Source organism: Diplotaxodon limnothrissa, linkage group LG5 (genome assembly GCF_057381915.1).
Source record: "Diplotaxodon limnothrissa isolate DT_005_m linkage group LG5, D_limnothrissa_male_GT1.1, whole genome shotgun sequence".
NCBI lineage: Eukaryota > Metazoa > Chordata > Actinopteri > Cichliformes > Cichlidae > Diplotaxodon > Diplotaxodon limnothrissa.
In genome coordinates this window covers 13,618,879-13,643,726 of record NC_140600.1, presented here as the reverse complement: position 1 = coordinate 13,643,726, position 24,848 = coordinate 13,618,879, and the positions used below count along the sequence as shown (strand labels likewise).

At 43.9% G+C, this 24,848-nt stretch overlaps 1 protein-coding gene across 2 annotated transcripts in view; it reads right to left on the bottom strand.

The window, feature by feature from the left end:
* Window positions 1-2,310: 2,310 nt before the first annotated feature.
* prickle2b (prickle homolog 2b) overlaps window positions 2,311-24,848 on the bottom strand; it is a 90,123-nt gene continuing 67,585 nt past the window's right edge. For both annotated transcript variants that reach the window (XM_085353886.1, XM_085353887.1), the window contains exons 3-9: window positions 17,873-18,056; window positions 9,071-9,184; window positions 8,213-8,350; window positions 6,097-6,300; window positions 5,314-5,500; window positions 3,412-4,296; window positions 2,311-3,257 (exon numbers count right to left, since the gene is read on the bottom strand). In XM_085353886.1, the coding sequence (XP_085210012.1) occupies window positions 2,311-3,257; window positions 3,412-4,296; window positions 5,314-5,500; window positions 6,097-6,300; window positions 8,213-8,350; window positions 9,071-9,184; window positions 17,873-18,056 (2,659 nt within the window). The remainder of the gene's footprint in view (window positions 3,258-3,411; window positions 4,297-5,313; window positions 5,501-6,096; window positions 6,301-8,212; window positions 8,351-9,070; window positions 9,185-17,872; window positions 18,057-24,848) is intronic.

The window sequence follows — 24,848 nt, the reverse complement described above, 5'->3', positions numbered from 1 at the left end:
TGTTAAACTATTTCAGTATGTTCTGATGTTAATAAGATACCAGGGAATGATTGGCCCTAGAAATGGCCCACATGTGCAGCTTTCTTTTGGGCTCTGAATCAGGGCGAGTCGGGCTGCCTCAACATGGCCACAGGTTCACATAATATGGGCCAGATGTCAGGTGCATTGTGACATTTGGGCCATATTTGCCCCTGAATGAGACGCAGATGTCATATGTATTCCAAATTAGACACAAGTGTGTCTGGTTGAGACTGAATATGCAGCTCACCCTCACAGAAATGTAATTAAATGTCAGTGTCTTAGGCATCATGAAAACCAGCTTTTAATTTGGCCAATTTCAGGAACAACAATGTCTCAGCCACCCCATTAGCATGGGTAACAAAGAATATTTGTAGCATCACCAGGTTTCAATAACTAAATCCCTAGACCTTTGTCAGCAGTTTCCAACTTGTGCAAGCTGATACAATAAACCAGAAATGCAGTGGCATCTGTTTCCAGGACAATGGACCTCTGTGTGTTTGAATATGAGTGCATACACTGTCGAACAATTCATCTGAGGATGACTCTAACTGGCTTCTACAGCCCACTGTCATTCATTTATTTATTAAACAGATGGACAAAGTGACTCTTTTGCGCACTTCCCCTATCTCTGGAGAGAAATACAGGTCACTCAGTGAAACTCACTGAAGTACTCTTTTATTCCAAATGCAGGACCAGGTCAGCCAAATAACACATGCATAACGTTGTTTTGGTCATTTTTCTATCTCTACATTATAGATATTTAATACATAAATGACTCCAGCTATACAAATATAAAAATATGTGAGGCTTCATTTACAACCATATGTACACTGACTTCATTAACTTAAGTGAAATTATTAATTCTTTTATCTATTTACATACTATTAAACTGAATTCAATAGTACATTATATCCTATATCTAAATCACATTGCATGAAAAAGCAAAACTATACCAATCTGGTAGTGTACACTCGTTTGCTGCGTGGAAATTAAGTTTAAAAAAAAAAATTGCACCTCAGCTTTTGATAAACATTGGGACTTGACAAAACTGCACATGTAACTGTTCGCCTTAATAATCAGGAGTTATTGTGAAAAGTTAAAAAAAAGGGGAAAAAAACATGCAAACACTTGTTTTCTTTACTGTTAACTGACTGTAATTCATCACTGACTTTCAATTACATCATAATCAATGATGGAGTAGGTGATTTTGTTTTTGTTCCAGATGGAGAATTTTAGTGTACACAAGGTGAACAACAGCCCTTTTCAGACATGGGATATATGTAACATTGCTAGCTTCATGAATTTGTTTAAGTCAGAGGGTTCTGTCATTCAGATGTAAGTCCATTTTACATAAATGTTCTCATGGCTTCACTCAAAGCACTGAAGGAAGGAGACTGTCCTCATGTCATATATACGTAGTAAAATCTTTAAAACTTTCTGTCTGTAATCAGCTCTCATTTAATAAATATATATATGTCTGCCAGGTCGATTTGTAGTCATGGGAATACATCCACACATTTTTGTAAACAGATTAGACACTTTATAAACTGTAGCCTAAAAACTATAACAGGTCATTTGTCTAAAGTCTACAAGGTCATCATCCCTGTCTCCACGTTAAAGATAATTTATTGTAATTTAAAAACCAAGTGCCACAAAAATCTTGCAGCTAACTTACTGCAGGTATGTAATATGCTCAGAAGAAAGACTTCCATAAACAGCTGGAAGCAAACTAACTTGTTTACATTGCTTTTTAATAATGTTTTCTGAACAGGTCAGAATGGGTTAAAGTCATCATTCACAGTCTATCTTCAGTACGGTATGTTAAGATTATATATACATGAAGTCACTGGTCCATGAGGTATGCACTGACCAGCATTGGTGCTTAAATGTGGAAAATGCAGGATATTAAAACTTTTTCCGGTGTGTGGGGGAAAAGGTCAGTTTATTGTGTTTAAGTTTTTTAAAAAAGGAATGGGTTTGTGGCTTCCTTGAACAGAGTGAGACCATGAGACACCTACTGAGAACTGGTGTCTGATTTGCCAGTTACTGGCTTTTTAACTTCCAAAATAATCATGTCCGTTAGTGAGCTTAACAACTCAGAGCAGACACACATAATCCCTACTATTGTCCAAGCCAATCCATTAATATTACGGCATACTTTCAAACTTATCCAGTGCTTTGTAAGATTGGCACTGCTGAAGTAACATGTTCAGATGTTGCTCGATTAAAGGTAAGGAATGCATGTCTGAAAAGGGCTAAAAAGTTATATAATGAGCAAATGTCAAGTTATTAAGAGATAATGCAGTTCTTGCTTTTTCTGCGTTTGCGGGTGTGTAACTGCCCACTACGGTTGGGTCCTCCCATTCCTGCGTTGTTATACTTGTGGACCAGCTCCTGGTTGCTGAGGTAGCGCAGCTGGATGGGCCTGGGTATCGGTTCACCCAAGAAGTAACCTTCATCCTCTGATTCTGAGGATGATGAGCAAGTGGAGCACCAGTCATCGTCATCATAATCATCCCAGGAGTACTGATTCAAGCCAGTGCGTCTGTTGGCCCCAGGGTTTTGTAGACTCAGGTCTGAAGTGGTCCTGGGGCACTGCCTGAAGAGTTGGGGCTGGTATCTTCCCCCTCCTCCTCTTCCACCAAACTGGTCCCTTGCACTCCTTGGTGGCGGGAAACAGTCATAATCCTCTCGGACATGTAGCTGTGGTCTTTCTTGAGGCCTTTGTCTTTGCTCTGCCACCAAGTGGAGAGCGTTTTCTGAACGAGAACGACGGGATCTCCGAGAGCGGTGATGGTGGTGCCTACGCCTCTGTGGAGTCTCTTCTGGGGCATCTATCCGGATACTGGCTCCCCTTCCTCCACCTCCACCACCACCTCCACCCACCCTGCGCTCACTAATGGGAGGCAAGCGTGAAGCGTTGGCGTTGCTCACCAAACTAAGCCCATCTTCCTCCTGAAAGGTGAAGCCAGGTGGTAAACGAGTAATGCCCATACCCATGCCAGAAGGGTCACAGTACTGCATCTGGTATTGAGTGGGTCTGCGAGGGTTCATTTCCATATAGGACTGACCAGCAGTGAGACTGTGAATAGACTCAGAGCTGCGAAACTGCCCTGAGGAGTTGAGGGTGTCCACATGACTTTTCTCAGACACATTCATTCCAGAGTCTTTGCTCAGGTCCGGCATAGAGAACCGTGAAAGGTGCTCCTGACGCTTTCCCCCAGCATCTGAGTTGCCTGTAAGGAAACAGAGTAGAATTTGGAGAAATGACTGCCTTTTACTCACTGTCACTTTAGCTTGAGGAAACATCTTAATATGCAACAACATGCAAACACCAAACAGAAACTGTAAGTCAAACCAAGATCTAGTGAGTACTACTACCACACCAACCTGTAGCATTGGAGAGAGCCAGAGACTCCATGGATCCTCTTGGGGTCTGCTCTAACGGGGTCAGTTGCTCTGTCAAGTTAAGTGCATTTATTGGATTCCTGCTCCTTGCTGTTTGTTGGGTAGTTGCTGAAGGCCCCGCATCTCTGTCCCTCTGAAAACCGTGCAAACTAATCGAACGCTTGTCTGAGGAGAAGCCATTGTGTTTTTGAGTGCAGTGGGACACCTCAGTGAAGCTCTTTTGGGTCCTCAGTTTGGATGGATAGTACTCTTCTGGAGCTTGCTGTTGGAACCACGTCTCATTCAGAGAGTGGCCTTTCATGGCTGAAATAGGCGGTCGCTTTAAACCTCCATTCTCCTGGATCCTGTAATCCTGCTGTTGATTATTCTGTCCAGAGCAGGTGGGGTTATAGACACTTCTGACATTGCACTGGCTAAGAAGCTGGAGAGGTGTGGGATTAGCAGTTGGATCAGATTGGGATTCATAAGTGTAACCATCGCCTGCTTGCTCCTGGTTCTGCCAGGAAGGTGGCTCACGAGTCAAACTGGGTGTTTGGCTGGACAGACTCAGAAGATCCATTTGTAAAGATAGTGGGTCCACTTCCCCTGAACATCTTTCAGTCTGCACCCCGCCTCCCCCTCCATTCTTTGCTGTTTTAGAGCTGCGTCTGGACTCTCTAGTGGAGCGAGCACTTTGAAAGGCCGAATCAGAAGAGTCGGAGCCATTAGGCTCTTCCCCTAGACTGCATGAGCGGGAGCAGAAGATCTGACCTTGCTTGGGCAGGAAAGGCCGACCCAGCAGAGAGCGTTTACAGCGTGCACAGCAGAAGCAGCCTTCTGTAGCATGCCAGTGCTGCCCGTCATACGTCATCTGGCCTTGATCAATACCTGCAGGAAAGATAAACACATAAATGACAGATACTCATACACATGTATTCAAAGGGCATAACATTTAAAAATTTAATTTAAACCAGCTGTGTTGTGTAAAATTGCAGCATACTGCAAGTAGCTTATACAGTAAGAAAATGGAAAATTGAGCTAGAGGCGGCAACTTTGCTGTGTTTCAGGGTAAACTCATTATGACGCTCGCCCAGCATTGTATAAACACATAGCATTTTGAGAATGTTTCCAGTTGTTGCAGGGGAAAAGAAAACCAGCTATTTGCTAATGACTGCCATCTGGATTGAGAGTGCTTTCTGGTGGTTTTCATTTGTAATCAGTTTTATTTTTGAGGCCAAATACTTTTCTGTATCCTGTCTGACTAATAATTACAGCGCAAATCTGTAGAGAAATATGTGCCAAAAATCACACCTGGGCATCCTGTCCTGGGAAACACACACGTACGTGTGCAGTTACACATGCATGCACATGAGCACAAACTCGAAGACAGAAAAATTGCTTATAGGAATGTTTCCAGCTGAAAAATCCCCCATTTTCTTCTCTCGCTGGGGTTGTCTCTACACTTATCTGGCACTTTATGCCTTTATAAACTTAAAAAAACAAAAATAGCAACCAAAAACTGGCCCATAATTTGAAAAGTCACGTGATAGTCATCCCTTTGCCCTATGTTGAGTTCCACACTGCATGATGTATATTGTATACAGTTCTGTGCTTTGTAAAGGTAAGTCTGTGGTGTTCAGTTTTGCACCCCTGCCACAAATATTCTGAACTTTATTCCATGAAAAAATGCTGAAAACAAGACCACAGTCATGCTACTGTAACTCTTTTCTTCTCTGTGCAAACTTGCATCTGAATCCTCTTATATATAAATTATGTATTTGGAACTTTAATAACCTTTCAGCAACCAATTCTTTGCATGAGCTTCTAGTCATTAATGCAGTCTATATGAACAGTGATGGAAACAATAGAGGGAAGTGATGGATGATGGGGAGTGAGGCAGCATACCAATATGTTCCCCGCAGGAATCGCAGTACTCTGCATACAGGGACTCGAAGCAGGAACAGCAGTAGGGCCGTCCCTCCTTCATGATGTAACGCTGACCCCCCAGCACCGTCTCGCACTCAAAACAGCAAAAGTGCTTCATATGCCAGTGACGGCCCTCTGCCTCGGTGCACTCATCTGCAAAGATGATCTAAGAACAAAGACATAAGAAAGAGTATCGTTTATTGAAAGTCCATAGAGATAAAACCTCAGTTGGGTTATTACTGCGTGCTGAATGACAGGACAAAGACTGCTTGCCCTCCCACTCCATACCATTTTCTCCTCTGCAGCTTGGCGCTCTTAGATCATTCTTTGTCGCCAGTTCGTGTAGGAGGCTAATGTGTGTGAGGAACTGAAATCTTGGTGGTGCATTTGCTTTTAATTACGCTGCTGTTAAACCGCTGGGATGCATTTAAGTGCCAAAAGAGTCCTTGTCCCCATTTGCAGAGTAAGAGTCGGCGTTAATGGGCTGGGAGATCAGGATATTGAAACTCAACCCCTTTAAACTGGATAAACCTCAGCAGACATTAAACTGTGACGGAGTGTGCTGTGAACTCGTAAGCGTCGTATGACAGCAATTTGGTGTGTATATAGGCATGTGTAAGTGCAGAGTGCATGTGTGTAAACACTATAAATAGCCCTGCTGGCACAGTTACAGGCACAGCTTGTCCAAGGGGGTGACGTGTACCTATTAAGACATGACCATCCGCGTGTAGCCTTGTGTGTCTGCGTGTGATGTGCGTTTACCTCATCGCAGGCAGTGCAGCGTGGCTTCAGCCTCTCGGCGTGGTGCCGGCCGCAGTAGATCTTTCCATCCTGGTAGAAATAAATGAGGTCCACCAACAGCTCGTTGCACATGCTGCACACGAAGCACGCAGGGTGCCACCACACACCGTGACCTGCCCGGGATGCGAACACAGCGATGTCTCCGCCGTTTATCTGGCCTCCACACTAAACAGAAAATGAAATGAAACAACTGAATGATTGCTGGGTTTATTTGTCACAATTTACCAGCTTTCTCTTACTGCACTGTTTCGTTTCTTATTTAAAAAGTGTCTAAACCTCAAAGTACAGAATTGAGTGAAACGCTTCTTTGATACAATAATGTAAAATCTTTGCATGTGAAAAAAAAAAAAAAAAAAACACCCCGTGAGACTCATGTGTCATGATCCAGCAAGAAGTCACATGGCTCAAATTAGTTTTTCAAAGCATAAGGAAAGCTGAAAGTCCATGCCTGCAGAGCTTTTTTTTTTTTTTTAATGAGCAGACAGGCCAGCATCCTGATTTGTTGTATGGCATCACTGATTGCTTAATGTAAAGTAATTCCTGTTAAAACGGTTCATTGGAAACAGGACATAAGACAGTCTAATCCAATTTGCTCCATTTAGAGGGATGGAATTACAATCTAATCTGACAGGAAGTGAAAAACTGTAAAATTGATTTAAATCTGGGATGAAGTCCATTTATTGGACCTTTAGTCAAACTTACTGGAGCATCAGAGGATAAGGGCCGCAATTCCAACCACTGTCATCATCACTTAATATCACCCGTTACTTAATTGATAATACAATTGATAGATTGGTCTACAAAAAGTTACAGTCAAGTAATACATATACTAAAGCAGAAGTTAATAGCTGTAAATTGGTTGTTCTGTCCAATCAATGGCTGGAAAAGACAGTTTAGCCTCACAAAAGACACCAGAAACCATTCTGTTAACTGAAAATGTTTCACGGATTAAACAGTCACATCAGCGCTACAGAAGATGCAACAAATAAAGAGATTTCCATGAACTTAAAGTCCACCTTCTATTGGATCTCTAATAAGGTCAGGCTAGTGCTGATACCAATCGAACATGCCGGATCAGTAAATCTCTGTCTGTAACACAATTATGCAAGTCGAAAAGGCTGCGAGCACAAAGGTGTGTTCAGGAGGTGGGAACCAGAGAGATAAAGAATTTGAAGGGCTGGTGGAGGACACTGGTGGGACAAACGATAGATTTATTAACGGAGAGATATGTAGGGAAGATTAAAAAAAGTGTGATAGAGGCATGGAGGTGTACAATCAGAGAAGACGGGAAGATAAACGAGCAGCAGCACCAGTAAGACGAGAGGAAAGGTCAGGCAGGCAAAGCAGATTTAGAGGGGTGGGAAGGTGGAGACGGAGGTAGAGTTGCAATCAGGTTATCTAACTGGCACAAAGCCTAGAGCTGCAAGAAACCAAAGAGAGGGGGGGAGAATTCAATCAATACAAACTCTCCCAACAATCCACTCCCTCGTGTGTGTGTGTGTGTGTGTGTGTCTGCTAACTGGATAAGAAACATGAGCTATAAAGCAGCTGTACACCCGGAGCACCAGCACAGCACTGAGTATCTCCACCTTGTTTGAGCTTGTTGTAAATAAAATGACAAACGGCCAGTGGATGCATTAAGTGTGTGTGTTTATTGTTAAACGGGAATTCCATTCAGCTCCAAACTTCCATTATATAAGAGTACAAACACTAAGCATCTAGAGAATTTAGAGCAGTCTAACTCAACTATAATGAACTCAGCTGTATTTCAGAATTTTTATAGTTGGTGAGGCATAAAAAAAAGAAAATAAAGTGCGGGCACCATACCCACACACATCACTTTAAGAGTTTGAAGTGAGACAAGGTCACAATAGTAATTTAACTGCATCTCCCTCATTTATATACGTCAACATTAAACCCTGCTGACATGCCAGCAGGTCGTTCCATATGTCTGCCACATCACTCACTTCTGTCACTTCTCTGTCCACATAGAAATGACATTTATAAAAAAAATAAATCAATAAATAACACGGAGGTCAAATGTATATTTTATGCTTTCGACATTTCTTTCAGCTACCTGTTCGCAGATCGCCCCCATCATCGTCACGGGGAGTGGGCGGACGTTGCCCCGACCCAGGTTTTCGCGCTTCCGCTGGTTACTGAAGAGCTTCAGCTCTCGCTTCTCCTCATCATCCAGACTGTTACAGTAGCGCACCTGGATGAAGATCACATGCCCATGAAACCACGAGAACATGAACTGGAGCGGTGACAGAAAATGGATGGATGGATGAATGAATACTACTTAAAGTGAATAGAAGTAGTTTTTTTTTAAGATTTCAATATCTGTATAATGTTTGCCAGGTCAGTGACTGATCCCAGAGTTGAATTAACTGTCATCATGTTTTTGTCATTGCTAAGAAGTGCTGATATTGTGCTCTGCTTTTGCTGGGTGCAAATTGTGAATCAGGATTAACCAGGAACCACGTCACCAAACGAATAACTGGCTCTCAGATCGCAGCTGACGAAACGACTGACCAATCAGATTAGTAGGTGGAATTAAGAACCCACCCACTACCTGACCACAAATTGGTTCTGTGAAGTCCCACTTAATAAAGTGAAAAGAAATAACAGCTCAGGCTGACTGTTATCCTAAACTAAGGTGGGAAACAGAGCCGACCTTCACGGGGATCCTGTCTTTTAATCTCTTCAAACAAACTGTGGTAATAATTTATTCATGTAACCAACTTTAATAGGCAGCGATAAACACTTCCCTATCTCACCCATTAGGGAGACAGACTCCATTTTTAAAGCATCTGTCTTCTCCCCGCTCCCCCTCTTATCTCTGTATTGCCCTGAAGGAGGTGAGGTGATGGATGGATGGATGGATGGATGGATGCATGGAAGGTGGTGGGGGAGGGCATCTGTTTGGACTCACCTCATTGTCGTGGGGCGGGAGCTGATTGAGCAGCTGTTTGATCCTGTATTTCTCCCCTGGGCTGTTCACGTAGGGCACCTTGTCCTCAGGCAGGGAGCTGTAGTACTGATGAACCTGAGGGAGAGACGGAGAACATTTGGACTGAGGGGCTGTTTTCATTACCAGGTAAGTGCTCAAATATTCTGCAGTAAGTGACTTCTTTCTTTTGTTGTTGTACCATCTACAAAAACTGAGAAATTTCAGCCTTTATTTGATATTGTTTTGATTTTATCATTTCAGGGCTAAAAAGGTAAAACTGTGCAAGGACCAAAGTATCAAGATCTGCCACTGGGAGTCAGTCTCTCTCTCTCTCTCACACACACACACACACTTTGATTTATGGCCCACCAGTAGAGACTTAATGGAACCCCACCTCTCCATCTCTGCACACTGACAAGGGAATGCATTACTGACCTGTCACAATTACACACACACACACACACACACACACACACACACACACACACACACAAGAAAACGAAATAGTGTTCAACACGTATGCCCCCAGCAATGCAAGCGTGTGGCAGCAGATTAATGCTAATCTGGACATTTCAAATTACTTGGACATTCTTTACATCACCACAGCAGACAATGAGTGTCATTTCTGTGTTATTTATTACACTCTTTTTATTACACTGTAATGAGGGGGGGCTGGGGTATAACTGAGGTCAGGCAGTTATATATGAATGTGACTGGCGAGGGGGGCAAATGAAGAAAGCCACAGGGTTTTTAAAGAGAGGTTTGAGGATAGATGAAAAAGAGAGAACGGGTGAGAGGTGGAGGAGGAGACATGAGAGGGAAAAAGTTAAAAAGATGTGAGTGTAGAGGAAGATATCTTTGTGTGCGGAGAGACGCAAAAATGGGCAAAATGTACACAGAGGACTTTATGAGAGAGACAGCATGTGTGATCGATGCTTGCTGACAAGATCACGTCTCTCTTGATGGCCTACAGGTCATCAAGATGGCGCCGAGTATGGCAGCCTCGTCGCGAGCTCCCCCAAGCAACGGCTTTCTTCTGTGTTTAATTTTACTTTTCCTTTATTTTTTCACGAGCAGCACTTGTCTCCTTGTGTACGACTGACAAACCTTACTGGACATAAAAGACGGTCTTTCTTATAACTTTCCGGAGTTCAAGTTTTGCAACACGGACGCTCCGTTTGCAGACCCCCCATTCATCTCACCTGAGACGCCTTTGTTCTCTGGCCCTGGAGGCCGCAAACGCCGACGCAGAGGGAGAAGATCTGGCGTTCTGGTTCGACTGAGACGGCGCACTTACAGACCACCGTTACCCAGTTTATTACTGGCTAATATGCAGTCTCTGGAGAACAAGCTGTGCGAGCTTCGGGCACGGATCTCATTCCAGCGAGAGATGCGGGACTGCTGCGTGATCTGCCTCACAGAAACCTGGCTATCGGACAAAGTACCGGACTCCGCAATACAACTGCCGGGGTTCTCTGTGCACCGCGCGGACAGGTCACAGGATCTTACTGGGAAAAGCAGAGGCGGTGGTGTGTGTTTCATGATCAACAACAGCTGGTGTGATTATGCGAACGTGCACCCGGTCAAATCCTTCTGCTCACCGGACCTGGAGTACCTGATGATTAAGTGCCGGCCATTCTGGCTACCGAGGGAATTTACAGCAGTGATTATTACGGCCGTTTACATTCCCCCACAAGCCGACACTGACCGTGCACTCAGGGAACTGTACAGCGCGATCAGCAGTGAGGAAACCGCACACCCAGAGGCAGCGTTTATCACAGCCGGAGACTTTAATAAGGGAAACCTGAAGAAAGTCTCACCAAAACTCCATCAACATATCCTTTTCAACACACGTGGAAACCGGCAACTCGACCACTGTTACACCTCTTTCCGGGATGCGTACAAAGCCCTCCCCCGCGCCCCATTCGGCCAATCAGATCACTGCTCCATCCTGCTCCTGCCCGCCTACAGGCAGAAGCTGAAACAGGAAGCTCCAACCCGGAGGGCGGTGCACTGTTGGACGGACCAATCGGAGTCTGCGCTGCGGGACTGTTTTGATCACGCGGACTGGGAAATGTTTCACGTGGCCGCCAGAGACATTGATGAATACACAGACTCAGTCTGTGGATTTATCAGGAAATGCGTGGAAGATGTCGTCCCATCCAGAACAGTCAAATCCTTCCCAAATCAAAAACCCTGGATTAACGGAGATGTTCGCGCGGCACGGAACACATCGGACTACAAACACGCACATTACCAACTCCGGAAGACGATCAAAGCAGCCAAACGTGAGTACAGGGACAGGGTGGAACAACAGTTTGACAACCCTCGGAGTATGTGGCAGGGACTAAACACGATCACAGACTTTAGAGGGAAAACCAGCACACCGCAGACCACGGCCTCTCTGTGTGAGGATCTAAACGTATTCTACGCTAGATTCGACACAGCGAACACCATGAGACCGGACAGTGTGCGCACCGCGGATGACGTCAGTGCGCACACTGTGTCTGAGGAGGATGTGCGGAAGTGCTTCAGGAAGGTGAACGCACGCAAAGCTACTGGTCCGGACGGGATTCCCGGCCGCGTCCTCAGGTCATGCGCGGCTCAGCTGGCTGGAGTGTTCACGCACATCTTCAACCTTTCCCTCTCTCTGTCTGTAGTCCCAGCCTGCTTCAAAATGGCCACCATCGTCCCTGTACCCAAATCCTCCACCATCTCCTCATTGAACGACTGGCGACCTGTAGCCCTGACCCCCATCGTAAGCAAATGCTTCGAGAAGCTGGTCAGGGACTTCATCTGCTCTGCACTACCCGACTCACTGGACCCTCTACAGTTTGCATACCGCCACAACAGGTCCACTGATGATGCCATAGCCCTGACACTACACACTGCCCTGTCACACCTGGAGAAGAGAGACACGTATGTGAGGATGCTGTTTGTAGATTACAGCTCAGCATTCAATACCATCGTTCCCTCGAAGCTGGACAGGAAACTGCAGGATCTAGGACTGAGCAGCTCCCTCTGCAGCTGGATCCTTAGCTTCCTGTCTGACAGACGCCAGGTGGTCAGACTGGGCAGCATCACCTCATCCCCCATCACACTGAACACTGGTGCTCCACAGGGGTGTGTACTGAGCCCTCTCCTGTACTCACTCTACACCTACGACTGCACAGCCACTAACAGCTCCAACATCATTGTGAAGTTTGCGGACGACACTACAGTGGTGGGTCTTATCACCAACGGTGATGAGACGGCTTACAGGGAGGAGGTCAGCGCCCTGACCCACTGGTGTCAAGACAACCATCTCACCCTCAACGTCGCAAAGACAAAGGAGTTGATAGTGGACTTCCGGAGGTGCAGAGAAGTACACACCCCCATCACCATCAACGGCGCTGCTGTGGAGAGAGTGAGCAGCTTCCGGTTCCTTGGCGTACACCTGGCTGAGGATCTTACGTGGTCAGTACACACAAACAAAACAGTGAAGAAGGCCCAGCAGCGCCTCTTCTTTCTCAGGAGACTGAAAAGATTCGGCATGAGCCCCCGCATCCTCAGGACCTTCTATCACTGTGCCATTGAGAGCATCCTCACTGGATGCATCACCACCTGGTATGGCAACAGCACCGCCTACAACTGCAAAGCTCTCCAGCGAGTAGTGCGGTGCTCTGAACGGATAATTGGAGGTGAGCTTCCCTCCCTCCAAGACATCTACAGGAAGCGGTGCCTGAGGAAAGCGGGGAGGATCATCAAGGACTCCAGTCACCCCAGCCATAAACTGTTCAGACTGCTTCCATCAGGAAGGAGGTTCTGCAGCATCCGGTCCCGTACCAGCAGACTGAGAGACAGCTTTTTCCATCAGGCCATCAGACTGCTGAACACGTCATAGACACCTCAGCTTCACTACTGGAACTTTAACATTATGCACTCCACACTGTATATAAATGCCACTTGTTTTGCACATATTCAACTCTGTATATTTTATATATTTTATTATTATTATTATTATTATTTTATTTTTTTACTATTTAATTTGTAAAAATGTGTGTATACACACACACACACACACACACACACACGTAGGAAAATATTTAGTATACACATCCAGAAATGCATACACTATTATATATTGTACATATATTTATTAGTTTCAGGTTGGCCATTCTTGTATTTTGCTCGTTTGTGTTGTTGTGTTTGCACATCTCTGTTGCTTGTGGGGCTCGCACACAAGAATTTCACTCGCATGTGCTGTGCCAGTGTGCCTGCACATGTGATGTGACAATAAAAGTGATTTGATTTGATTTGATTTGAATGGATTTACCGACTAGCCTTGTCCTTGGCAATAACACAGTCTGATGAGACGGCTTACAGGGAGGAGGTCAGCGCCCTGACCCACTGGTGTCAAGACAACCATCTCACCCTCAACGTCGCAAAGACAAAGGAGTTGATAGTGGACTTCCGGAGGTGCAGAGAAGTACACACCCCCATCACCATCAACGGCGCTGCTGTGGAGAGAGTGAGCAGCTTCCGGTTCCTTGGCGTACACCTGGCTGAGGATCTTACGTGGTCAGTACACACAAACAAAACAGTGAAGAAGGCCCAGCAGCGCCTCTTCTTTCTCAGGAGACTGAAAAGATTCGGCATGAGCCCCCGCATCCTCAGGACCTTCTATCACTGTGCCATTGAGAGCATCCTCACTGGATGCATCACCACCTGGTATGGCAACAGCACCGCCTACAACTGCAAAGCTCTCCAGCGAGTAGTGCGGTGCTCTGAACGGATAATTGGAGGTGAGCTTCCCTCCCTCCAAGACATCTACAGGAAGCGGTGCCTGAGGAAAGCGGGGAGGATCATCAAGGACTCCAGTCACCCCAGCCATAAACTGTTCAGACTGCTTCCATCAGGAAGGAGGTTCTGCAGCATCCGGTCCCGTACCAGCAGACTGAGAGACAGCTTTTTCCATCAGGCCATCAGACTGCTGAACACGTCATAGACACCTCAGCTTCACTACTGGAACTTTAACATTATGCACTCCACACTGTATATAAATGCCACTTGTTTTGCACATATTCAACTCTGTATATTTTATATATTTTATTATTATTATTATTATTATTTTATTTTTTTACTATTTAATTTGTAAAAATGTGTGTATACACACACACACACACACACACACACACACACACGTAGGAAAATATTTAGTATACACATCCAGAAATGCATACACTATTATATATTGTACATATATTTATTAGTTTCAGGTTGGCCATTCTTGTATTTTGCTCGTTTGTGTTGTTGTGTTTGCACATCTCTGTTGCTTGTGGGGCTCGCACACAAGAATTTCACTCGCATGTGCTGTGCCAGTGTGCCTGCACATGTGATGTGACAATAAAAGTGATTTGATTTGATTTGATTTGAATGGATTTACCGACTAGCCTTGTCCTTGGCAATAACACAGTCTGCCACACAAAAACAGATTAACGCAGACGTGCATCAGTGTGTAAACACCCGAATCAAAACTGAGCAGCTTTCGAAAACTCTCTTTAAAGGTGCGGCATCACATCCAGCATCAAAGACGATCTTCATTTCCTTGAAGTATCCACTTGTACAAGCGTATTTGTTACTGGGATGAATTTATAGCAGGAGACTCTTTGCTGTAAATGTAACCCAATTCCTTCTGCTCTGCTTTTGTTGGCTGTCTGCTTGCGTTGGCAATGGACACGAGATCTGTGCTCAGGAGCACAATTTAGGACGGGCATTGAGGGTGGGGTGGAATCTCTGGATAGTCCCGAAACGACCGACTGTGGTCAAGTGCCGATATATTACACAGCACTGACAAACAAAAAAGACAAACTCGTGATGCACGCACACACCCACTGTTAATGATAAATTACAAAACATGCTTCCAAGAACAGCAGGGTTACAATCTGGAGGTGAAAGGCACACTGCCCTGAGGAAAAGATCTAAAGAAAGATACACACACGTACACGCATGCATACGCACGACACACACAAATATTCCAGAGCGAGCTAGAAGAAGCAGCTTGCGATAATAACTGTAATCGAAAACAGACGGAAGTAAAGACAGGGCAGAATTTCAAACTGTACTGAAGGGAGTGTTTTTTAAGGCTGAAGCAAATGGTAGGACTTACAGATGAGTGACAAGAGAGATTGCTTCACACAGCTGGTTTCTATTGCTGTTAATGGCCAGGCAGGCAGGGGAAAAAGACACCACCAGGCACCAGTTCTGACATTCTCACAACAAGCCACTTTGCAGCGGTTAGTAGACACAGATATTATATAGCTGAGAAAATACTGGTAGCTATAGTCAAACACTGCGGAGGAAAAAAAGGGTGTTTTTACTGTGAAGAGAGAGGATTTAACAGCAGTTTTCATTCATTTCCCTCCTGTTCTCACGTCTTTGCTGACATGTGTGAATGCCCATGGTGCAAAACTGTGCCAAACACCGCTAACATATGACACCTAAACACAAAGCAGAAGTGATGTTTATAGGAATATTACTAGCTTTAAAGATACGTGATCATGATCCATGAAGTAATAGAATTTGGACAGCAGGGTGGCACTAAATTTAATTTTTAGAATCGCAGCCATCTATCGATGTCAAATTCAGCAAATATCAATCTCGCTGTGGTGCAACAAAGGTAAAGCGAGGAAGGTAATTCAAGTCATTAGTCCTCTTCATCCTCCAGGGACTATGGATTTTTACACATTTTCTGTCAAATACCCAACTAGCTTTTACATCCACTGACCCATCATTTACTCGTCCTTCACGGCTGCTGGCTGCAATCAAGTCAGAGGCTGATGGTTTTATTGTTCTTGATCTCAGATCGGAATGAGTCCAATTGCCCTCTGGTCTATTTTGGAAAAGGTCAAACTGCCCTCGCTTCTTTCTCTACCTGGCGCTTTTCTATTTAATTCATCTACTTCAAGGCTCTCGGCCCATGTTAGAACCTGACAGAGATACAAGTTTGCATGAAAAACCTAAAATTGAATTTCTATATAGACATGGCACATGGAATTGATGCCTAGCAGAGTTTCAATATTAGACTGCAGCTCTTACACATGAAGAAAACGCTTATCTCTCACAGACCACTGCTAGTTATCATTCTTGCCCTTGACAAACGGTAACTTGGCAACATCCAATAAATCTATTTTAAACGATGAAGAGGAGAGAGCGAGGCGACTAGCGAGGGAGGAAAATGGCCCAATAACATGTCAAACGCACAGAATAATGGCTCCATTTGTTGCTAAAGATTCTTTTGCCGTGTCTGCATTTCAGCACCCTGATAGTGGAAAGTAGAGCTGACGGCACTGTTTGGTTGACAGAAACAATCCCAAGTTATCCCTCAGACACACCTGACTGACCCCAGTCCTGCTTAGAAATGTCTCATTACAGAATAGCAGTACATCACTTGAGGCTGAACAGGAGACAGATACAGTTCTGCGGTTCAAAGCAGGAAGACTCTTGATCTGCAGTTTTTAACCTGAAGTTTTAGCTTTATGTCCACTCTCCTGAAAAAAGTCACACCAGGCCTCCACAGCTTGAATGATTTGTCATGTCAGGGTTGGAAGACAGAAACTGCTACAGCTTCTGGCACATTTCATGTGCTGCCTGCTGCTAGGTTAAAGCTAGAAGTGATTCAGTTTAACAGTCTAATATTCTTTCCATTCTGATGATCAAGTCAATCAAGTATTAAAAAAACAATCCTGAATCTCTTCTCTAGGCTGTTTAGCATTCTGGTCTTGCCATACTAATCAGCCCAGTCCTCTTTATTTCCTGAATGTTCCCGAGGTTATATTTTCACCAAATGAGAACCTAAGTGACTACGGAGTTGTAAGCATGATCCTGGAGAGGGATGAATAATAGCTGGTCTCAGTCCTTTGAGGTCGAAACAGTGTGCCAACAATGTACTGACCAGCTCAGCTCATCAACAAAATGAAACCGGCTTCAATAAACGTTGTTATTGTCCCATAAAGCTGGAAACCCTCCCACGTGTGCGCACCTGCAGTTAAGTGAAGTATTGTAATAGAGGATTTTCTGCACGGGTCCATTTTATGTGCTTATGTATTAACGCAGGCTTAGCTTTGTGGTTGTGAGGGCAATGTAACCTACTGTAAACATGTTTGCAGGGAGAAGGAATTGGAGATTAATTTAACTGCTGGAAGCACATAATCCTTGTTATCCATTAGCTGGGAGAAGGTGCAGTCAGCATGTAATATATGTCGACACATGGCGACATGCAGGTCTAAACGAATAGTTGGAATTTGTATTAGATTTCTGATTATTGTACTAAAAGTGTGTTATATATTTGAACTAACACCTGGCTGTGCATATCTCTGAAAGACTAAGCTTTAACCCATGATCATATTTTACAACACCAAGCCTTATCCTAATTCACTGTATAAACTTACACTGCTCAACTGCCACTACAGTGTATGGTGAAATCGGAGCTTTTGAAAGGGCGCTGTAATGTGATCCCACGTCTTCCGTCATTTCATTCACGTTCAAGCTTTAATTAGCCTCTGTGTTGTATTCTCTACACTGGAGGAAACGAAAAAGCTGTGGATTCAAATGCTCAACAATTAATTTCTTACAAAAACTTCAGCTTCACATGATAAAAAAAAATAGATGAAAGGATTGGACCGGTACACACAATTACACATATTTTACAAAAAAGGTGACAAGAGAAGTGATAAGATGGCGTTACTAACAAGACTGAAATGCTGGAAGACCGTGTGCTCCATAGCAGAATAAGACTAAACATACCTGTTCAGGTTTGAGACCCGGTGGAACCCAGGCGTACTCCTCCAAGGCACAGCCTGAGTCATCATCCGAGGTTGAGTTCCTCTGGAAGTCGTACATCAGTTTGGTGACCGTCTTCTCCATCTCTACGGGCATGGCTGTCACTGCATGCTCCTCACGACGACACTTACAGTGTACACAGATCTTCCTGCCGGTGACAAACAAACCCCCCCCCCATCTGTCAGTTCAATGTCACATGTGTGCTTACATGTGCAAATTAAGGACAGATATAATGGTCTAGGAAAAAAGCAATCGTCTAAATGGTAGCTTTAAAGTCTGGTTCATAGTTTGGGCAGTGTTGTGCATCTAAACCTCATGATATCCCTGATCATTATTAAACAAGTTCTGTGTTTGATAGAGTGATGTATAAAGAAGAACAAGAGGTCACATGGTGTGAGCCTCTAGCATCCATCATTAATAATCGAAAATAAACCATTAAAAAAAATCTTTTCTTTCAAAATTAGTCCAAGAAACACAAACTCGAAGTCTGTGAAACAACTTTTCCCCCTCCACAGGCACTCTTATTCATCTCAGTTGAAATGTCGAGGATTCCCACTGTGGGTTCCCCAGTAAAAGAGGGTGCCACAAATGCAATGCTCATCACTCGTCTGCGGTATGAAGATCTACTGTCAAGCGTGCCTTGGAAATAAGCCGAATACAGCCATCGACAGTGATGGAAAACAGCACTACACAAACACAATACACAGGCACTTTGCTATGTACAAGGTTAGCGAGAACCACTTGCAGATGCTTTGCGAGGACAGTGCCCCACCCCCATTAGCCAAAGGGATCCACCCATCTATAACAGGGAAAGCAATCTGTGTGAGAATTCCCACAGAAAACTTAGATGCAAGAGCAAGGTCAAATTAAGGCACTAGGGGGTCTATAATCATTTGAGCTGCTCTTTCCTATAATTTTCCTAACCCAAGTTAGAATATCGCCCCTTCATTTCCATAAAATAATTCATCACCAATCACAGTACCACTGTCTGATTTTAGCTTCAACACCAAATACAGCTCATTTAATCATTACAGGATTGAAATTAAGCTTATAAAGAATGATTCTGGGTTTGACTGCTCACCTGTCTTGTTGATTTAAAAGCCCATAACATCATTGCTGTTCATCAAAGTAAAGCTGTATTTTTGCAGACACCTCAGCTTGTAACTGTGCTACTATTGGAGTCAGCTGTGTATGAGATGGCTCAGAAAAGGATCGCAATATATGGGTTCAATACTTGAGTGCATGGGCCAAAATGAAAATGTAGCCCAACACTACCAGGTCTGCATTCTGATGCAAAGCATAGAGACAGTGCAACCATACAGATCGCCGTGTCCTTGACAGCTCTAAACCCTGCAAATAGAAACTGGGTGGGCAACGAGGTCACATCCCACTAACCCTTGCTGCCGCTCAGGCGGCCAAACCGGTGAGACAATCCCATTACCTTCTCAGAGGGATGCTGGCTTGTCTGAGAGACAGCCCTATGGAGGAGCTTAGGGGCAGTCAGGACACTGTAACACATCCTCAGCCATCCAAGGTGTCAGTCTATCCGAACAAATGAATGCAAAGTAGTCTGCAATATCTGGCTTCTTGTGAATCAGTTCTTGCAGTGTGATATATTCAGCGTGTAACTGCTCGATATTTCTTGCAGACTTAATTTTTAAACCTTACGGTACTTGTTGAACCTGTTCCCACTATAATGACTACTGAGCAATTAGGTCTGATTGGAATTTCAATCTAGGTACATGTGCAGAGTCAATCCTATTTTCAAACACTGCCACTGGATATGTCCGTAAGCCTTTCTTAACTTTGCTCTGTACTGTAGCTGTGGACTCTTGAGTCTGTTGAGCTCACCGATGGGTGATGGGTGCAGGGCTGCGAAGCTAAGACTCAGTCACAATAACAGTTGGCACTGTCCCAGCGTTTGTGTCAACTACCTGTTAACGTAAAGTGCTCTGAGCCAAACGGCTATAATGCTTCATCGTGTCTCTCCCTGAAAAAAAGCACTTCTTGTCCAAGGGTTTAGCCTTAGTTAACAAAGCTCAAAATCCAATTTGACTTAGCAGTGATTGATTTGAGTGATGAGATAGACAATGAAACACATGGAGCTCACTTTATTTAGTTCGAGCAAAACGTCTTACTGGCATGCCACAACTAGCCACATGCCTGTAATATATGTATATATACATAGCTGAAGATGGATGAGAGATTATTTAGCGACAGGCAGAAGCCTAAAAAGCTCATGCTTTGAGCTCCAGCTAAAGAAGGACCTCTAAACTTCTGTTGTCATTGTGCAAGGGCAGCCACAGACTTCACACACTCACTACATAAATATTAAGAAAATGCCTGAAGTGGGCAAATATCCCTGTCATGAATATTGATGACCATGATAAACAGAACAGATGTAGATGAAGTCATCAATGAGCTGTCAAGCAGGCAGACTGGGAGAAGGGTGCTTAGCAAATCCCAGTCCCAAGAGGATGATGCCATAGCCGGAGGCAAAGCAGCTTGCCTCAGTACAGCCCAGCACTTTCACAGTTATTACTGATTTAAAGATGATTTGCTGGATGGGAACAGAATCTCATGAATCTATGAGAACATACACAATCACAATGAAAATGGTCAAAGCACAAGGTGGATCCACCACACGAGATAAAGCACATATGAACACTTAAAGGCAGGTATTTGGGCTAAGAAGGATGAAACCTGAAAGAAAGCCTCTTCACACCACACCTTTCATGTGTCCACTCAGAAGGAGGTGACCCACATCTGTACAGATGTGGGTCAGAGAGACTTCAGAGAGACCTTCCTCCAAACACGTCCTGATTTTCTCAAATCAGAAAAAGCAGAGAGTCTGTAGACCTTGAGGGTCCGTTTCCCCTGCTTTCCCCATGATTTACATTCTTCATGGACATGCCTGGGATTTCCCCTCAACTGAAACGTAATCCCCGAGCTTCCCCGTGTAAGCTACATGAGTTCAATTAAATCAGATTTAGAAACTCTGGTAAAACAAGTCAAGCGCATCACTGACGCCTCATAAATGACTGAGATATAGGGAAGGAAGTAAAGAGGCTTGTTATTTTTTTCAAATGTGACTGGGCTTCTTTTTTTTGTCCCCTGGGAGAGCTGATATATCATTGGTCAATCGGAGTGAGGGTTTTATCAAGCCCATGGGGTGGTTGGGATATGTTTGTGGTTCGCAATGATGTCAGTGGACAATGGTTCTTATTTCAAGTTAATTATAATCATTATTCACCGCTGCAAGATGAGCACCGTATCCCAGGTAACGGGTAATTTTAATACGTAACTAGGGTCTACTGGGCTGCTCTACAATTGCGTACAGTTGTTTTAACTGTTGTCAATCAGTGCAGCAAGCTCTTTAGCAAGCACAGTCTCACAGTTTAATGAAACAGGCTGTAAGATTAAGTTGAATATCTGAAGACAAAACAAAAGTGGGCTCAATGAATTTATTTATTTTATTGATTTTAGAAGCCTGAAATGTGGGGTTAGGCTCTAGTGCTGATTTAAAGGTGATTAAGTTTTAGGAAGGTAAGTTAGGTACTAAAAAAAACCCCATCTGATAAAGAGCAATTCACAGAAGTGCGTCTTTTGAGCAGAAGTCGTCATTTTCTCCCGAAACCACTGCAGCTTTTCCATGGTATCAGAAGGTCAGATTAAAATCTCATCTTTAAATGCAAGCTCTACACAAAAAGCAGAGGTTGCATGATAAGAAGGGAGAGCGGAGAGGACAGGACAGCTGGGCGCAAGGACACTCCAAGTGTTTTTTTTGTCCCCCCCCCTCTTCTTCTGCTTTTGTTTTCTTTGGAACAAGAAGCGGAAGAAGATAGTCTTTTGTCTTTAACGGCCTCTTGTTAAGCAAATGCAAGCTTTCCGGCAGTAATATTTGAAGATAAATTTTAAAGGCGCTTTGAGAAACAGCCCTGCTTTCACAAATTATAGCTATACAAGCTACACAAGCAAACAAAGTCGTACCTATGGTCTACATTTTCGACTTCAGAGCTATTAAGAGTTAATCACAGGCAAACACGACTGAGGTGTCTCTGGCATAACCCAGGCTTGATAAAGGCATTTTCCATGTGTGGCCAATTAGCAAGAACCTGCTGCAACATGCTGCTGATGGCCAAGATTAGGCCCGCACCCACCTGTCATGGCCACTTATAGATTAGCCTGCTCTTTTGAACTAGGCCCTGGTCTACACTAATGGGCAACATTATTTTACAGCATGTTCAACAAAAAAAAAACCCCAAAAAACTATTATGTTGGCACTGAATTTTGACAGTGTGAGCTGATTTTTTAGTAGATGATTGACAAGTTAACACAGCAAGGGCACTTTGAATTGTCACAAGCAGCAAGAGCACCTGCAAAACCAGCTGTCAAAGTCTGTAATGGCCAAAGTTTGAAAACATAACTCAAGGGATCTTGGATATTTTAACAGTTGTATTATGGGAAATGTAGGCCATCATATTGGACCTGAGTTGGTCCAATATGAAACGGAAGGATAAAAGGAGACTGTGTTTGCATAACATCACACTGGGACACTTTTTTACTATACATGAGATAGGCTCACATTACTCAATGTGAATTCTCAATAAATTGACAATACTTTCGATGGGATGGGAGGTCATGGAAGGGTCAAACTTGCATCAATACAGATGTTGTTTTGGAAGCACTCTGGTGACAGGTCGTTAGTCATTCTCTTTCAGTTCCCAACACACATTAAATGGCCTTGATACACTCTCAGAGAAAGTACAATATTGCTGTTATATCACGCTGACTTTTCTTTCAAAGCACCAGTGAGGAAAAGGCAGGAACCAATGAGCATCCGAATCACCACACCCCCAAAAGACAGTTGTGTATGTCAGAAATGATGTTGGACAGGCGTTTAGGTTCCTGTCAGTCTGCTCTCGGACCAGAGGTGCACAGCGATCCTGCAGCCAGCTGCCACACATTATTCCACATTATTCATTGTCGCCCATTCATGTGCTAATCCAGCGGCGCTTTTCACTGCTAAAAGTAAGTAAGTAATAAGTAAACTATTTTAACAGATCAATTAATCTGCATTGAGTTGTGTAATGCAAAGCCACAAAGACGTACAGTCAGCAGCAAACTTCAGGAGAAAAAACGACATAAATAATCAGACAAAGAAAAATACAGATCCTTCTTTAATGCAAACTGTCGAGAAGAAAATACTAATTTGCAGACCTTTACTCGGGCAGACTATTGTCTGTTGTGTCAGTTCAAAATACAATCCATATGTCACACAGCTACACGGTCCACAGCACACATTACTGGTCGGACCAGTGCGCTACAGGAGGTGGGGTGGGGGATATAAACCAGGGAGAACACGTCCACAGAGAGAAAGTTCAGCAATCTGCATTCAAGTGTTATTTACAATCGAAAAAAACACCCACTTGTGAAACAGAAGAGTGCAACACCCTATAAAAATCTTGTAGAGGGTTCAACTTGTTTATACATTTAAAGAAAAAAAAAAAAAGGCAGTGTGCTTTAACAGTCCTGCGATTATTTTACGCATAAATTCAAATCAGGATTAAGCCAGACAGGACTAAAAGTTCACGACCAGACTGGTGGCGCATTCCCCAATCAATCGAGCCTTTAAAGTCCCCGTCTCCGTTTGCGCTTTTACACAAGAGCTACCAAACAATAACACAAACACTATCAATAATGTGCCCCTTACCTTCTTACAAACTGCAACCGAGAGAAGCCATTACCGTGACCTCGGAGGCTTTGGTGTTGCGGGTTTTAAAATACGCGTTCCTCATTGCAGAATTTGTCACACAACTCCAACTCCAACAGCTTCGCCACGAAAACACGCCACTCTCGCCCGCTGCGTGATCCGCACCCCTCTGCTACATTTATCCCGGCCGTTTAAAAGCCTTTTGTCAACCCTCTCCTCTTCGCAAATACACTCTGGGGGGAGGGGGGGGGGGGGCTCTGCAAACGAGGAAAAGCCCCAACGAAGAGCCAGTATGAAGTGCGTAAAAGCGGATTCCTCTTTTCAGTATGTCCAGTAAGTGCGCAAATTCCACCAGAGGGAGAAAAAAAACAGATTTTGTCGCTCAACGAGAATAACAGAGCTCTCCTTTGGCAGTAACGTTAAACACTGCTGCCGAGTCTCAGAGAAGATCGGCGCGGACTTTCGGTGCGTAAAAGCCCAGAGCGCTCCAAGAGCTCTGCTTTCTGCTGACAGAGCCACACAGCAGCAGCGCTTTAATCCTCCCCCCGTTTGTCAAGTGCGCTTAGATTAATAGCTCGATTCCGGTTTACCCTTTCAAAATAGAAGCATGGCGTCAAAAGTTTGGTTCACTGGTCGATCTATTATTTTCTTCCTCGTTTGTGTTTATAGCATTTATTTACGCATATTCAGTTTTATTTACTGAAACGCTGTTTCTTCTCTTTTTGACATCAAATTAAAGTCCGTTGCAGTGCAAATGATTCTGTGAAAAGAAGGCCAATGGACCTTAAGTTCTTATTTATAATAACATAACTAAAAATAAAAGTTTGCATGTAATTATGAAACCCACCGATAGCATGGGGGGCATCTACTTTAGTTTTTTCCCTCTTCTTTGTCAATTCATACCGTCCGTGATGAATGAGTAATGAGTATACAAATTTACTATTTTGTTCAGATATTGAGTAGCAAATATATTTGTTCTTCATGTAAACGTCATCACTTTTAGCATTTTATTTTCACATTTTGTTTCAAATTACAGCACAATGTCAACTTTCTATTTGAAGGCAGATTTGTTCACTTCCTGTGTTATTGTGGGCCCTCTCTGGTCTCCTTTCATGTGGCGCGCGCGCGCGCACACACGCACTTTTCTCCTCTGTCCTGCATGCTAATATGCCAGTGTGATGTCAGTAAGTCAGCATCCCTACACTAGTGTAATTAGCAGCATGAATG